General features: G+C 30.3%; 1 protein-coding gene across 1 annotated transcript; it reads left to right on the top strand.

The window, feature by feature from the left end:
• The first annotated feature begins 11,706 nt into the window (after nt 1-11,706).
• On the top strand, nt 11,707-13,031 carry LOC114176392 (protein YLS3-like). Its single transcript, XM_028061434.1, has 3 exons — nt 11,707-12,249; nt 12,340-12,438; nt 12,633-13,031. Exons 1-3 carry the CDS (start codon nt 11,922-11,924, stop codon nt 12,764-12,766), a joined length of 561 nt encoding a protein of 186 aa, XP_027917235.1. The 5' UTR covers nt 11,707-11,921; the 3' UTR covers nt 12,767-13,031.
• The last annotated feature ends 5,249 nt before the right edge of the window (nt 13,032-18,280 follow it).

The raw sequence follows: 18,280 nt of genomic DNA, 5'->3' as shown, positions 1-18,280 counted from the left end.
TTGTTATGTGTATATATACGTTTTTTTTTTTTCAATCTATTGTCCTTAACAATTATGAAAAGCATGTTTTTAGTGTCTGGTGAAGAATTAAAATCATGGGTTTCTTAATGGTCTAAATGAATTTTCAGGGTTACTGACAAAGAATTGTCATATTTTTATTTACAAGTAAATGACCATTGTAATCTCTGAAACTGTAATATTCAAAGTCCCAAAATTTAATCAGTTATTCTCATTTAGGTCCCAAAAATATGGTAATATTATTACTCAAGTCACGTGTTGGACTGGTGTGATTTACATGTTATAGTTTTGGGGATTTTGAGGATTTTTTTTGGGTTGAGGGACTAGTGTGATAGTATCCACCAACTTCAGAGACAAAATTGTTCATTTATTTTTTCGACCACTAAAACTATATTTAAGCCTTATAGTTGTAGAGAGGCATTGACCACCGGCTCGGGCGTATGGACTAGACGGGTCAGCCCATACCAACGATCCTAACGGATCAAAGAGAATATAAGTGATAAATTTTTTATATTATTTATTAAATAAAATATTGATGGGATTGAACATTTAAAAAAATAACACATTATTTGAATATAACCAAACAAATATTATGATAAAAGGGAACTATGTTATGTTAGATATATGAATATTAAGTTCTTAAGAAATTTAAACGAAACGTGATAAATATTTGGACATGTGTGACAGGAATGGAGAGTACGTAGATATTTATCTGTGATCTTGTACCTAAATAAAAAAATTGAATATTATCGATACTTATGTCTAATTAAGACGGAATTTGTTTTTATCAAAATGGGAATGTGTTGAGACAATATATATGAAGATAGTTTTATTTATCATCTTCAATTTTATGTGTCTAGAACTATTTTAATAGAATATTTTTCTAAATTATTCTAGGAATATTTTTTAGAAACTTTTCTAAAATATTTATATTCACAAATGTTCTAAACTAAGAAAGAGTGTATATATTATTTTCTAGTTTGGCATAAGCTTTTATCAAGTTCCTCTTCTATCTCTTTAGCTTTAGCTTTTACTTCTTATATATGTTTTCTTTAAAGTTTTCATTGTAGAGGTCACTCATTGTAAGCATGGATCAAAATTGCAGTAGAGTACAAATAAGCGAGGTTATGAACGCTGAAACTAAAATAAGTTTTATTAGTAAGTTTTATTATAAGCTATATTTATCTCTTTGATTAGTTTTGGTATTGATATTTATTATTTAATTTTGTCCTTTTTTTTAAAAGGTACTATATTTAACATAGTCTAAAGGACAACAGTATTTTGATTACTAAATTTTGATAACTTTTTCTTACAACTTTATGTTTCTATTTTTTCATTCTTAATATTTCAAAACTACTTAGAAAATGACGCATCAAGTTGTAAGAGAAAGTTATCAAAATTTAATAGTCAAAATATCGTTGTCCTTTAGACTATGGTAAATATAGTACCTTTTACAAAAAAAAAGGACAAAATTAAATAAAAAGTAAATATCAATACTACAAATAATCAAAGAGATAAATATAGCTTATAATAAAACTTACTAATAAAACTTATTTTAGTTTCAATGTTCATAACCTCACTTATTTATACTCTTTTGCAATTTTGGTCCATGCTTACAATAAGTCATCTCTACAATGAAAACTTTAAAGGAAAGACGTATAGGAGGTAAAGGCTAAAGCTAACGAGATAGAAGAGGAACTTGATAAAAGCTTATGTCAAACTAGAAAAGAATAAATATTTTTTGTAGAAGGATATAAAACTCTTTCTTAGCCTAGGCCGAAGGACGAGATGGGCCAGCTCGGGCCTATGGTTGTGGAGGGTTGAAGGCTAAGACGAGTCGACTCGAGTTAAAGATTGAGATGAGTCGGTCTAGTTCGAATTTGGTCGGTTCGAGTTAAAGGTTGAGACGAATCAGTTCAGTCAAATTTTGCTCGGGGCCAAAATTTGGTTGAGTCTGCGTCGTCTGAAATTGACACAAGTTGGTCGTGATCAATATTCAACAAAGTCAGTCTATTCCAAAATTTAGTCAAATTCAACTAAGCTTGCGTGTGTCAAAATTTTTTCCAAATTCGATCGAGTTGGCCAGTTCAGGCAAAATGTCATCTCAGACCGACGATTAGTGCTAAAATTCGAGAAAGACCAACTTAGACCTCTGCCTATGCTAAAAGTCAATCCTGACCGATTTTGGTGAAATTTGAGACAGATCAACCTAAATAAAAAATTTACTAATATATTTTTATGTTTGAAAAATAAAACTGATGAACTGACTGTGATATATAATACTTTTGTGAGCTTTTTACCTTATAAACTCTTTTAATGTAGGTTTTGTAATCATGTGAATTTTTTCGATTCCAATCCACATGGATGAGAATGAAAGCCTATGGCCGGACTAAATTGACATTCTGATTTTTATTATGAATGAATGATACATTCCTCTACGAGTTATTAGCGTCATCCATCATTCAACTTAACACCCAACTGAATGAATCATATATTTATTGAATGAAACCAATTCAATAGTACTCATACTTTAATGTCACCGTCATATTAGTATTAACATTACAACACCAACACCAATCTTGTGATTAATGCAACCCATCACCACCGCACTCTTCATTAAATTCCATGTTAAAGGATCCAGACCGAAATAAAAATTGAATTTTATGTTTCTATTAAAAAAATATTGTATTTTTCACTTTTCTTTATTCATATTAAAAAAATGAAATATATTATAATAGTGAGTAGCAGTCTAGTGGTAAACACAACAATAAATTTGAGGTAACATGATAACGGTTTTACAACAGCACTCTTATGGTAATGGTCTCATTGTTACAATATAATGGTCCCAAGCTAAAGTCAAGGGTTAAACAAAACAAACATAACATCAATTTTGTCTTAGAAACTCTTATTGTTTAAGCAACCAAGTGATGATAACACAATTTTTTTAAGCAATTCTAATATTCATTCTCTCTCTTATAGTTATGATTGTTCAGATATCAAGTAAATGTTTAAGCAAGAAATATATGTTACATCAATTATCTCTCTTATAGAGTTAATATCACAAGCGACATAGTCTTACTCATATGATAATCTCTAGTTGTTTATATATGTAGTATTCAAAATGTTTATTACAAGTGTGTTTGTATATGATTTAGATGAATATAAACACATACAAAATTGATGTATGTGATGAAATGGGATATGATGAATAAACATGCACGATTTCGTATGTTATGTGGACACCCAATATTGTTTTATGGTCATAATACCAAGTACATAAGCTCATTAAGAAAAAAAAAATCCTAACTTTACTGATATAACATAACTTAGAATATTAGGTATTGAGAAACTATATGAAGTTCTTGCATCACACTAGTCATCATGATAGAACAATATCAGATTACAATAACCAATTAAAAACTACTAAAATAACAAGGGCAACCTTACTAGTACATCATCACGTGTCAGAGAGTTTGGAAGAATTTATGAGGCATATACCTCTTAAGTTCAATGAAAAATTTGGTTTTGAGTAATCTAATAAGTTAATCGAAGATATTGACAAAATAAAATAAATGAAAATAAATCTTCCCTAGATAAACTTCTTTATACAAGAGTTTTAAGAAGAAAAAAAATCTAATAGATTATTTTTTTAATAACATTTAATATGTTAAAAATGTATAATTCCTCCAACTATAACAAGAAAATCACACATTATAATATGTTACAAAGTTTAACCAATTTTATACTTAAATGATTTATGAAGCTTAAAAAATGTAAAAAGGGTTTATGATGATATAAGACAATAGTTTAGATAAGTTATTTCAATATCTATTCGAAAACTCTTACTTAGAGGCATGACGTGTTCTGATGAACCGATTTACTGTAGCTAAAGAATGTGAGAAAAGAAGTCTCACATCGATAAGAACTTACTTTGGGACTTACTTTTAATGTTATAAAAGGAGTTTAGTGTTTCCTTAGGAAATTATCCCAAAGTCTCTCCATTTCTATTTTTTTGTTGCTTTATTGGCTTGAGAGAAGAATTAAGAGAGAATATTAGTTTCTCCTCTAAGAGAGAATATTAGTTTCTCCTCTAAGTGAGAGAATATTAGTTTCTCCTCTAAGAGAGAATGTTAGTTTCTCCTTTAAGGTTCTCCTTGTATTAGTTTTTCCTATTTCCAAGAGAGGGGTTGTCATTGTTTTCTCCTTGGGATTAGAGAGAATGGTATGTAATTTTTCCTTTCATTGAATAAATTATATTCATTGCCTATTATCTATTTTTGTTCCTTTATTTTCATCTTTTATTTTAGTTGTGAGTACTTGTGTTAGTACTCAGATACCCAACAGTGGTATCAGAGCTGTTGGTTCGTGTGATTATATTTTGTTGTTATTGTCATTAGAATAGTGCTGTGATAGTGGATAAAGTGTGGTAGTGTGAAAGTGCATGTCTAGGAAAGTTCTGGTTAGGAAAGACTTGGTACTTAAGCGTGTCCATTAATGACCCACCTCTCTTTCCTGGGAATTACCTGGTGCACTGGTTCTCGGTCTGCCTCCATTGTTCCAGTAGATAGTACTATTCATAGTGAGAAGTGCATAAGTCGGTTTTAAAGCCATGACAACAAGATACGAGATAGAGAGATTCAATGGGAAAAATTTCTCATTGTGGAAACTGAAGATGAAGGCAATTTTGAGAAAGGACAATTGTCTAGAAGCAATTGAAGAAAAACCTGACGGCATTACAGATAAAAAGTGGAAGGAAATAGATAACAATGCTATAGCAAATTTGCACTTAGCATTGGCAGATGCAGTTTTATCCAGCATTGCGGAGAAGACTACAGCGAAGAAGATTTAGGATACTCTCACAAGCCTGTACGAGGTTAAGTCACTTCACACAAGAATATTCTTGAAGAGAAAACTCTATACTTTTCGAATGAGTGAGTCCACATCGGTGACAGACCACATCAACAATCTAAATACATTGTTTGCCCAACTTTCAGTGACATATTTCAACATAATTGAAAATGAACGTGCAGAGCTTCTCCTACAGAGTTTACCTGATTCGTATGATCAGCTTGTCATCAACATTACAAATTACAACGTTATTGACCTCCTACGCTTTGAGGATGTTGCCGGAGCTGTTCTTGAAGAAGAATCCGGGCGAAAGAACAAAGAGGATATGGTGGAAAGTGCAAGGCAAACAGAAGCTTTGGTGATGACGAGAGGTAGATCAACAGAACGTGGATCTAGTGGGAGTCAGTCTCATGATAGATATCAAAGTAAGAAGCATCTCAAATGCTACCATTGTGGCAAAAGAGGGCATGTGAAGAAAGACTGTTGGCATTTGAAGAATGGAGGAAAGAACTCTGAGGCATCAACCTCATAAGGTTGTATGGCAAATACCTCGGAGGACGAAGATATTCTGTGAAAAAGAGGAGAGATCTGGTAAGTCGTGAAAGCTCAGAAGATCATGGCAGATGTGTATGTGCTTTTGGGAGATACGTTACAGGATGCTAATGCAATGATTGCATCAACGAGTCGAGAAGAAGCGATATTGATGTGACATCATAAACTTGGGTATAAGTCAGAGCGAAGTTTGCAAATCCAAGTAGAACGTAATCTTTTACTCAGGCTCAAGAAGGTTGATTTACACGAGCACTGTGTGGTAAGCCAACAAACATAGTCATAGATCAAAGATTACTAGTTTGACTACCAGGAAAAAGGAAAACACTAGAAGACTTGGTTTATTCTGATGTAAGGGAATCACCAGACTTATCACTAGGACAATCAAAGTTTACTCTAGGAGATTGTGGGTGTACTACATCAAGAGGAAGTCAAATGTGTTGTTACCAGTTCAAGAAATCCAAAGCACGAGTAGAGCTTGAAACTGAGAAAATTAAGTGCTTGGGCTATGCTAACAATGTGAAGGGGTACCACCTGTGGGTCCCACTACCCACAAGGTTATTGTTAAGCAAAAATGAAATGATGCTCCAACCAGAAGGCGTTAAAGAACAAGAAAACTTGGTTTGCATGGTTGAACAAATCTCAGTACGGTTTAAAGAGGGTGCTCAAGTGTTCGTACAAGAGATTTGATTCCTTCATAAGCCTCGGTTACAACATACTGGGTGTTTAGACCATTGATGTTGTATGTGGATGACATGTTGGGGGTAGATCCCCCACAAAGTTCAAATCCATGAATTGAAGGCACAATTGGCTAGGAAGTATGAAAAGGACTTGGAACCAGCAAACAAGGATTTTAGGGATGCAAATTCACCAAGACAAAAAAGATAGGAAGATTTGGCTTTCTCAAAAGAAATACTTACTGATAATCTTGCGGTGCTTCAACATGCAAGATTGCAAGCCAATTTCTACCCCACTTTTTATCAATTGTTCCTCACGTATGAGTCCTAGCAGTGAAGCGGAGAGGATGAAGAAGTCTCGAGTACCGAGTGCATCGGTGGTGGACAGTCTTATGAATGCTAGGATGTGTACAAGACCAGACATTGCACAAGCAGTGGGAGTGGTTAGTAGGTTCATGACGGGTTTGGTGGAGAGCAGTGAGGTATTGACAAGAGGTCCTTAAAAGGAACCTCGGGTGTTGCATTGCGTTTTGGAGGATCAAAATTATGTGTCAATGAAGTCTACGTGGATTCGATTCTACTGAAGTCTACCAGAAGAACAAGCAACATGAAGGCAGAGAATAAAGCATGGTGTGAAGATTTGATTAATCTCATCAAAATCTTCAAGTGGGAGATTGTGAGAAAAGAAGTCCCACATCGATGGGAACTTACTTTGGGGCTTACTTTTAATGTTATAAAAGGAGTCCAGTGTTTCCTTAGGAAATTATCCCAAAGTCTCTCCATTTCTATTTCTTTTTGCTTTATTGGCTTGAGAGAAGAATTAAGAGAGAATATTAGTTTCTCCTCTAAGAGAGAATATTAGTTTCTCGTCTAAGAGAAAATATTAGTTTCTCCTCTAACAGAGAATGTTAGTTTCTCCTTTAAGGTTCTCCTTGTATTAGTTTTTCCTATTTCCAAGAGAGGGGTTGTCATTGTTTCTCCTTGGGAGTAGAGAGAATGGTATGTAATTTTTCCTTTCATTGAATAAATTATATTCATTACCTATTATCTATTTTTGTTCCTTTATTTTCATCTTTTATTTTAGTTGTGAGTACTTGTGTTAGTACTCTGATACCCAACAGAGAGGGGGAGATTGTTAGAAATCCAAGTGTGAGTCTAAGTCCCACATTGACCAGAATTGAGAAAGTAGAGCACCATATAAGGATCAAGACCCATAAACCCATCGCCTTAAGATTTTGGGTTGAGAGTGGTGTCAATGCCTTATGTGGTTGGGCTAAGATCTCATTGGTGTTTGTTCTCCCCAATGAAACTCCCTCCTTTAAAAACCTAACAAGTGGTATCAGAGCCGATGGTTAAAAACCGGCTCAGACGAGTACAGTATGGTCCTAGTATCGAAAGTCTTCCTGACAGTGAGTTAGGTAAAACGTGTCCCTTTAAAAAATACGGCGGTACAGAAAAGGGCAGAAAAGGAGTACTAGTGGTTGGGAATGGTTCCGCTGGAGGGGGAGTGTACCAATGTGGTTGAAGGAACTCACCCTTGAGGGGAAGATTGTTAGAAATCCAAGTGTGAGTCTAAGTCCCTCATTGACCAGAATTGAGAAAGTAGAGCACCATATAAGGATCAAGACCCATAAACCCATCGCCTTAAAGTTTTGGGTTGAGAGTAATGTCAATGCCTTATGTGGTTGGGCTCAGATCTCATTGATGTTTGTTCTCCCCAATGAAACCCCCTCCTTTAAAAACCTAACAAAGAATGGGAAACAATGAATTAGCAGAGAAAAGGTTGTTCGTTATCAATGAAAGAAAGCGACTGATAAGCGATGATTTGCGAGGTTATAGTATATTGTTGATCTTGCTATTTCGAAGAGATTTGCGAAATAATTATGTTAATTTACCACTCTATCCCTTTGCTTCTATGGTGCTTTGTTTGATTTTTCATATCACACCCAAGCTTTGCAGAATTTTCATACATGTAGATATGAAGAAGTAATGGAACAGATATGTTGTACTTGTATCTGATTCCAACATATTTTCTTTTCTCCAATTACTTGATTCCATTGTTTGCGTATCCGGTTCCAAGTGCTTCAATTTTGTATCCAAATACATACTACTTGTATCCAAATACATACTGCTTGTATCTGATTCCAGTCTTTTGTTTATTTTATTGTTGTTATGTTGTGGCATTTGCAGTTGACTTTTTAGTAATTGTGTGATTAAAAATTATTCATATTTTTTTGTAATAAAAAAATTAAATATTTTATTTTTCGGTTCAAATGCATTATAATATTTTTTTTTCAATTAATAAATATCTTTAATTTTTAAGTTATGTAGAAAAAATTCAAAATTAATTAGTATCACCTCCAAATCTCTTATAAGAACAACACAAGTTTCACTCTCAAACCCACTCAAATCAATCATCTTTCTCTCCTTTAAATCTTTCCACTCATAAGAACACACTCTTAAAGTAAGTTATGTTGATATAGAAGACCAAAATGACCGAAGGATTAAACGTGTGTTCGTTAGAAGTGATTGACTGTTTATACAGAATTGAAAGCATGGATTTATAACAATTTTTGTGTTCTTTTTTGCTATGAATTGAAAGCGAGGAAGAGTGAGAAAATGTGAGATTCGTGCTTTAATCCATCACGTCTTTTATGAAGAGATTTTAAGCAACTTTTGTTATTTGACAAAATTACCCTTCTTAGTTACATGTAGAACTTTTTTTTATCTAGTGCTATTGCTTTTGTTTAAACTATAGTATTTGTTTTGAGATATTGCTGGAGTACAATTTAGCTATGACCAAATTAATAAATATTTATAATATTTTTATTTATGATAATAATATATGAAAAAATAATTATAACTTATCTAAATATTATTTTATTATATTTTTTTAACACCAAGGACAATTAGGTCATTCTACATTTTTATTTATTAAATTTAATTTTTTTAGTCACATCAAATCCTTCACAAATTTGTACAAAAATTACTTTCAAATCTACTCTACTATCACTCCCAAAGTCATAAAAAATAACAACATAAATATCATCTTCTAATCAATCCAAATAAATCATCTTCCTCTCAAATCATCACCTACATAAGAACACACCCTGAGGCAGTGTTTCTTTGTGTGGATGGCACTGTTTAAATGCATTTGCGCGGATGGATTTATGTGCAGGTCGTTGTTCTTTTGAGCGAATATGGATTGAATATGAATCGATTTGCAAGAGCGGATTTGCGGGATCCCTATCATATTTCATCTTATATATGCAAGGATTTGAAAGTGTTATAACTACTTTTACCAAATTAACCCTACAGTTTCACTAACATGTAACCAAACTTGTCTCTCATTGGTGTGGGGAAAGTGATGTAGTGTTGGTGTGAGTGTGTGAGTGAAGGAGATGGGCAGGAGTGTGAGTGCATGTGAGGGGTTGGGAGTGTGAGCGCATGTGAGGGGTTGTGCACCGGTGCAGTGCATTGTGTGTGTGTATGGCACCAGTTACGTAACTGGTGCCTTTGCAAAGAGGAGGGTGACACCGGTTATGTAACCGGTGTCGTGTTTTTTTTTTTTTTTTACTTTTTTGTATTGTTTAACATTTAATTATATAACCTTTTTTTTAATTTTAATTGTACATTTTTTTTATATTTATAAAATTTTAAATTTTTTTATTTTATAATTTCATATAATTTTAATATTTTTTTTAATTCATATTAATTATTTATAATTATTTTTATAACATCAAATTATAAAATCATTTTCCTTTTTCATCAAGGGTATTTTAGTAACTTTCTAATTTTATCTATTTTTACAATTTATTTTATCTATTACATCAATCAAATCTTTCACTAACTTTCATAAAACTTATCTCCAAATCCATTCACTTTACCCTCTAAATTCACTAAAAAAAACACACAAATTCATCTACTCAAATCCACACAAATCTATATTCACAATCTCCCCCAAATCTATACCTCCAAAGAAACACACCCTAAAAGCTAGCAACAAAGTGTTTACCTCACATACTAGTTTGAAACTTTACAAATATTAAAGCTCTTCACTTGAGTGTTTATTTTTTCTTTTAGAAATGCCTCAACTGAAATTTGGTTTCTACAAATTTTTCCGCAATTTTAGTTTCTTTAATTTTATTTTTCATAATTTTTGCCCCCTAATTATTTTTATGTAATTTTGATCTTTAACTTTTAGTTATCCCTAATTTCCAATTTTAACGATAAAAAATTGCAAAATAACAAGCCAAATTATAAATAATTAAATGCAAAATTGAAAACAATTAGATATGATTAAAAATTAAGTGATATTTATAAAGTATAAAATCACAATTAAACCTACACATGGTGGATATTCGTGAGTTGCGTAACGTAGCTGTATGTCGTAGCTGTACTGTAGCATACTTTAATTAATACGGACAACTCATCTTCATTTCGGAAATATACCACTCAAATTAATAATTCGGTATTTTAAATTCGGATAATTTTTTATGGTACACACATAGGTAGAAATGAAAATTAATAAAATTATAAGTATTAATCTGATATTATTATTATATTTAATATCCTTTAGTCAAGAACATCTTTCAGTGATGATTGTGACCAACAACGAAAGAAGATGGAGGTCCTTCAAACGTTCATTGCACCATCTGAATCCAAATTTATTTATTGTTTCATTATTCTTGTTCGTCCTTTAACGCTGAAAAGCTCTTTTATTATCCAATATTAATTGCCAACCCTTTTAATGTCTAGATTTTTAAAGTACAATAACATTTTCTTATTATTTATTGATTTTTGACATAATTGATTAGCTTTTATGTAGAATTCATAAAGTGTCAAAGTATTTTCACCGAGTTAAAAATTCATTAATAAAATACTTTAGATTTAATTCCTACAAACCCAAAAAAAATGTTTAAAGAGGCATTAGACAGAATTTCAGTTTAAATCAATAAAAGATTAAATAATTTATAAGATATACACGAATTATCACTTCTAATTATAAGAAAAGAAATTCATTGGTTTAATTTTTTTCAAAGAAGGATTTATTAGATGGAGTTAATATGTATCCAATCCATACAATAAATTTACGTCACTTCGATCCAAATCTTAAATTCCAATAATTTTAATAATTTCAACTAATCTTTTAATGTTTTATAAATTTAAATTCTTTTAATTGAGCTTTTATTAAAAAAAAATTGTAATGAGAAATTGAAATATTTATTGTTTTTGTCCAAGTACCGTATGATTTGATTTCTCTATCAAAGTTTGGTTGTTAGTTTTGTTTTCTTGTCTTCAATTTGTATTTTTATTCTAATATCTCCAAATTCATCAATTAAATAGTTCTCGAAGAAAAAAGAAGAAGTAGTAAATTGATTAATAAGTTGAAAAAAAACTAAATAAAAAGAAGACGAATCCATAAACAACAATCAGATGATTTTACTAACAAAAGAAAATAATTGGCAATTACTTAAATAAAAACAAAAAATATTTTAAATACTCAAACTTTTAACAAAAACACAATTAAAATACTCAATTTTTTATTTTTTTTTTACTTCAACCATTTTCGTGTACCTACTTAACCTAAAAAAACCACTGGGTTATTTGAAAACACAAGAAGTATCTGTTGGCATTTATTATCTGAATTAAAAATGGCGTAAGTATTCAATTTTAGTAAATTGGTGCAAAGCTATGTAATGTGAACAGTGAAGCAAGCATAGCAGTGAGCAAGCTCAGCGACATTAGAAAGAAAGGGAGAACCCATTTTTCTCTCTGTTTTTAGGTTTCTTCTTTCTTTCTTTTGCATCTCCAAGAAAAAAAAAAATCATGGGTTCAACCAATCTAGTACTCTCCTCAACCCTGTTGCTCCTTCTGGTCGGTTTTGCAAACTCGGACATCACCCAAGACAAAGCAGATTGTACGGACAAACTGATTGGTCTCGCTGGTTGTCTCACCTACGCCAGCGGCGACGCCTCAGCTCCCACCATGGATTGTTGCTCTGGTCTCAAACAAGTTATCGACAAGAACAAGAGGTGTCTCTGCATCCTCATCAAGGATCGTAACGACCCAAGTCTCGGCCTCAAGATCAACGTCACCCTCGCTCTTAACCTCCCAGAAGTTTGCAAAACACCCACCAACATAACTCAGTGTGTTGGTCCGTTTTTTCTTCTTCTTCTTTTTCTTTGTGATGTAATAATAATCTATGTTGGTTTGTTACCAAACTTTGTTTCTTGTTTTGTTTCAGATCTTTTGCATTTGCCACCTAACTCCCCCGACGCCAAGGTGTTTGAAGGCTTTGAAAAAGCCTTGACCAACAAAACTAGCCCCTCTTCCGCCCCTGCTGGTAAATATATATATACCATTATTCATTCCTTCTGCATTTTTTTTTATATGCAGACAAAATCAATCAACAAAAAAACTTAGCTTTTGCTGTTCTTGCTAGTGATCCAAGTAGATTAGAGACACCCTTATAGTAAAAATATAATTTTGGTTGATTTTAACAATGTGGGGGGATTGAAAATTGAAAATTGTGTGCAGGTTCTGCAAAGGGAGAAACATTAAGTGGTAATAGCAAGAGTGGAGGGTGGGGAAAGAAGTGGTTGGTGACAGAAGTGGTATGTGGAATTTTACCCTTAGTGTTAGTATCCCATTTGGTGTTGTTCCTGGTGTGAAGGTTGAAGATGGAAATGGAAGGTTGGTAGCTGTGTGTTTTAATGTTATGTGGTTTCATGTTTTGTGCATAGATATGTTGAGGATGCAATATGTAATTTGTTGCTACTAGTAGCTACCTAGGTGGTGTGTTGTCCTTTTCCTCTAGTTATTATTATCTTCAGTGTGTGCCCATCTTCTTTTGTTTCTCGGTGATTAATTTTCCAACTAATGGAACCATTCAGAGGGACCCTTTAATTAACTTCCACAACATCTATCTTTTAAATATCTTTCTGCTACCACCTTCTCTTCCCTTCTTTCTAACCATCGACTCATCAATGTTCACACTTTTCTTAGCACCCATTTAATGCTATAAAAGCCATTTACTCATTTTTTAATAATTTTACTATTCAAATGGTTTAAATAGTGATGATAGTAATTTTTCTTTTCTAAAAAGTTATTATTTTGCTTTTCTGATTTAAAATATAAATGATATATATGTATATATGTTTGTGTGTGTATCCAAAGAAAATGAGGATAAGATAAGTATTGAGAATTTTAAGCTTCATCATTTCTAAGCATTACCTGCTTGCGAAGACATGGTGGGCCAAACCCATTTTCGACTTATCCAGTTGTGTTCCGTGTTTAAATTGGATTTAGATATTTTAGGGTGTATTTTGAGAGTTTAATTATTTATTTTAAATATTAATCGACCATTAATCTTTTGCCAAGATGATTTGTCCCTTTTTATACTAAAATATAAATATAGAAAAAACAGAAAACAATATGCTTTAGTTGATTTTTCCAACACTAAACTCTAAACAATAGGCATAAATAGTTTGTATTCATGGATAGTAACTTTTAAATCGGTTTTATGTAGGAAATGTGGGTCACCGAGTCATTTTGACATGCTTTTAAGTAAATATATATTTTACTATTTTATTATAGGTTAAATTATACTTTTTAGTTTCCATTTTCGTAGCAAAATTTAAATTTGGTCTCTCAATTATTTTTTATCTCAATCTGGTTCCTATTTTGGGAAATTTGACCAATAAAATCCTTTCCGTTAGTGGTAGAGTAACTGTGTTAAATGGGTGCACGTGGCAGTGGCAGTGATAGTGCCACGTGTCACTATTTCAGAGTTGTCATTTTCTCATTCTCAATTTGGTCTCTGTATTTTATTTTTTGTCTCAATTTAGTCCCAATTTTTGTAAAAATTGTGCAATTTTGTCCCTCTTCAAATTGAAACCAAATTTAATTTCTATATAAATATGCACAAATATTTCTATCAAAATTGATATTTCAAGTAAATATTTTTAACAAGATTAAGTTTATTTTAATTTATATTTTACGTTAAACTTTATTTAAAATTGTTTTAAAGTTGTTAATAGAAAATAATGTTAATAAAAAAATTTATAAATTATATTGATATTTTATTACATTATACTTTAATATTGTTTTTTATTTGAATTTATATTTTAAATAATTGCATATTTTTAAAATGTGTAAAATTCAATAATTTCTATACAAATGTTTTAGTTAGTATAAAAATAACAATTATATAATTTAAGAAAAATTAACTAGTTTATGTAACAATAAAAAACAAATAAATTTAAAATTTGAAAACAATTTTAAGTAAAATTTAATGTGAAACAAATTTAAAGAAACTTGGTTTTATTGAAAATATATAATAAAAATATCAATTTGAATAAAAGAATCAAATTTAATAAAAATATTTGTATAACATTTTATAATTTTTATTTCAATTTGGAGGGGGACGAAATTGCATAATTTTTACAAAAATTGGGACTAAATTGAGACAAAAAGTAAAATACAGGGACCAAATTGAGAATAAGAAAATGATACCTTCCAAATAGTGACACGTGGCAATGTCACTGCCACGTGGCACGATGTCAGCTTGACACGTGGCAAAATTTTTTAAAAAATTCATAAAAAAAAAGTTCAAAAAAAAAAAATTCAAAAAATTCAGAAACTGACACGTGGCACCCCATTTAACACCGTTACTCTACCACTAACGGAAAGGACTTGATTGGGTTAAATTTCCCAAAATAGGGACCAGATTGAGATAAAAATTAATTGAGAGACCAAATTTAAATTTTGCTATGAAAATGGGAACTAAAAGTATAATTTAATCATTATTATATTTAAAATATAAATATTTTATAAAATAGACTAATTTATAAATCTATGAATCAATACAATTTATAATACAAGACACGTTATATGGGTCGTCGACTTGAAAATCGCTGTAAACAAATGTGAAAAATAGTTGGACATTTTAAGTGTCCGTGGTTCATACAAACTTACCTTACATTATTATTATTTATTTATTTATTATTATTTATATGGTGAATATTCTTAAATTTCTTATTCGTTATTTCTTTAATACTATATATTTAGAAATACAAATCCAAATTTTATTTTATAGTTCATTTTAATAAATTTCATTATTTTATTTGTACTGAATCATTAAGATTTAAACTTTTTTTCTCTTATAATTGTTAAATTATACTAAATATTTGTTTATATGAAATGCTCAATGATATGGAAGAAATGAGATTGATTAGCCCACAAGTTTTATACGATTGAGTCCACATTAACCTATTTTGAGCTGATCAAATGTGATACAAGCTAAACTAGAAATAATGGACTAAATGATAATAAGTTCCACTAAATCATACTGTAATTTTCTTTTTCATCTTTAACATGTTTTAAGAGTTCTTTTTTTCCTACTAGTGATTGGAACAACGTCACTTACGCTATCAATTCCTATCATTCATTTTGTTATTATCCCAAACTGCTCACATAATATTTAGCAGTCAACCAATAAGATGCTGTTTCTATCTACTTTGATGTATAATTTTCAACCCCTCTTGCTCATATATATATATATATATATATATATATATATATATATATATATATATATATATATATATATATATATATAAGAGTTGTGGTCCAAACTTAATTCTATGATCCAAAAGAAAACTCCTAAAAATAAAATGCACCTTGTCAAACGAATTTATGAAAAGGAAATACATGGCATGATAAACTACCTAAGATTGAATTAAATGTGGATGATGAATTACACACAATTTATTACCTAAGATTTGTGACACTTTGTTAAGACCTTGACGATATAATTTGTGTCTAGAAACACTATATCATCTCTTGGTGGAAAATTTTTATATTTATAAATATATTATTTAATTGAGTTAATTATTACCCTTTTACATTGATTACGAGACTTCTAAAGTGTGTTTTATTCAGTGGCGTTGGACTAAAAATTCAAGGATGTCAATTTATATTTGTTATATATAATTTATTAATTAAAAAAGTTCTTTATTTCTTTTACTTAAATCATTCTCGTACCGCAATTTACACTTTTCAATTTTTAATTTTTCTAATATATTGAATTCATGCAAAATAGGTATTCTAATTTCTATTCCAATTCAATATTATTCAACTAATTTGTTATATAAAGTGGAAAACATAAAATTCAAAAATATTATAATGTAGGGTAATACTAATTTGGGAAGATATAATTAGGGTTCATGCCAATTTCATAAAAAAATCCCTAAAATAAAATTAGTTTTCATACTAATTTAGGAAAAACTTAATTTAAAAGAAATATAGTAATGAGATAATCATAAATCTAACATACATAAATCATACTAAGATACTGTGATTCAGAAAATCTTGTGAGTATGAGTTATTCAATCTCTCTACTCTCCAATCTCAATTTCTCAATCTTCTTTCTTTTTACTTTTACACTTTATTAATGATTTTCTCTGAAAAAACTTTACGATTAGATACAAAACCTTAATCGATTTATTAATTAAGGTCCATAAAATTAGTTTTTATTTTATTTTTTAAAAATATATACATAACTTAATGCATAAATAATATATATATATATATATATATATATATATATAACTTAATAAAAATAATATATAAATATAAATTTAAGAAATATATATATATATATATATATATATATATATATAATTAAAAATTAAAAACCTAGTGTAGCCCTGGCTCCCTTTGTCACAATGTAGGTACGCCCCTGGTTCTATTTAACATCATTATCATTACATTCATTAGAACCTTTTATGTTTCTATAATAAGTTGAAACCAATTGAAATCATTGGTTGTTTGATCGAGAAGAAGTACAAAGTAAAGTTTCCAAAGAACGATCCCTCACAGAGGAAGGAAGTTCTTGAATTTGTTCACTCATATGTTTGTGATTTGTCTGAAAAATATCTCGGAGATGCATATTATTTTGTTTATTTTATTGATGATTAACTTAGAAGATTTCGGGTATATATGTTAAAAACTAAAGATAGAATTTTTCATTTTTTTTTATTAGATTTCATGCCTTGATAAAGCATAAGGCCGAAAAAAAATCTTTGGTCATGTTGACATTTGAAGGGAAAGATTTTAGAGGAATAATTGCAAGTGAAAAAGGATTCATGCAATCACTTGTAAGTCTTTAAATCCAAAGTATTTGTCTATATACTTGAAGATGAAATAATGAAGTTGGATGCTAATAAGATCAAGGAATGAATATACATTGAATCTTCAAATGATGTATTTGGGTATATATTATAAGATCATGTAATAAGAAGATTGTTGGAAGTAGAGACGTAATGTTATTTGAAGATTAGACGATTAAGGAACTTCAATAAAATGGATAGGAAAAATCCAAGGCAAGCAATAATAATGGAAATGTTACATTAATTGTTGATGGTGAACCACAAAGTTTTGACGAAGCTATAGAGATAAAACACACACAAAAATTGGATCAAAGTCATGAATGAAAAGATGACCTTGTCCCATAAGAACAAAATAATAAGTTTATGAAGTTATTCAAAGGGAACAATCATTGAAGAACAAATGAATATACAAGCTAAAGTTTAAACAAAGGAGAACGTAACTTTAATATAAGGCCCAATTTATGGTAAATGAGTTGCAATAAGAAAAATAACATGAATTTTTTTGTGCAGTAGTTGTATAAAGAAGTTGTATAAAGAACACTGTGTAACAAGTGGAGAAGATGAGCAAGAGGTAACCAAGGTGTTTTATTATGTGCAGTAGGTACCTTTATGCTCATAATTTTTTGTACAATATCAACCATTTTTTATGTAGTCAGAATTGTGAGTTAGTTTTTGTTAAATCTAGATAAGGAGCATTGGAATGATTTCTTTTTATTTTTTAAATTATTCAACATGATAACTCAATTATAATTAAATTGGGTAAAAAGTTAAATAAATGTGAACTCCATTGGAATAGCTTGTAATTAGGAGTGAGATGAGTCAATGTTATAAGATCAAAAAGACATACTTTACAGAATTTAAAGAAAAAAACATTATTTTATTATGTAACTTAATAAAGATATAAGGAACTTGACCTATGTTTTCTCCAATGCCATTCACCAAGTTGAGACATAATCATACAAAAAAAAAATTACAAGGACCTCAAAATGGAATTAACCTCTGCCCAAAATAGCA

This window comes from Vigna unguiculata, chromosome 3 (assembly GCF_004118075.2).
Source record: "Vigna unguiculata cultivar IT97K-499-35 chromosome 3, ASM411807v1, whole genome shotgun sequence".
NCBI lineage: Eukaryota > Viridiplantae > Streptophyta > Magnoliopsida > Fabales > Fabaceae > Vigna > Vigna unguiculata.
This window is presented reverse-complemented; position numbering and strand designations above follow the sequence as displayed.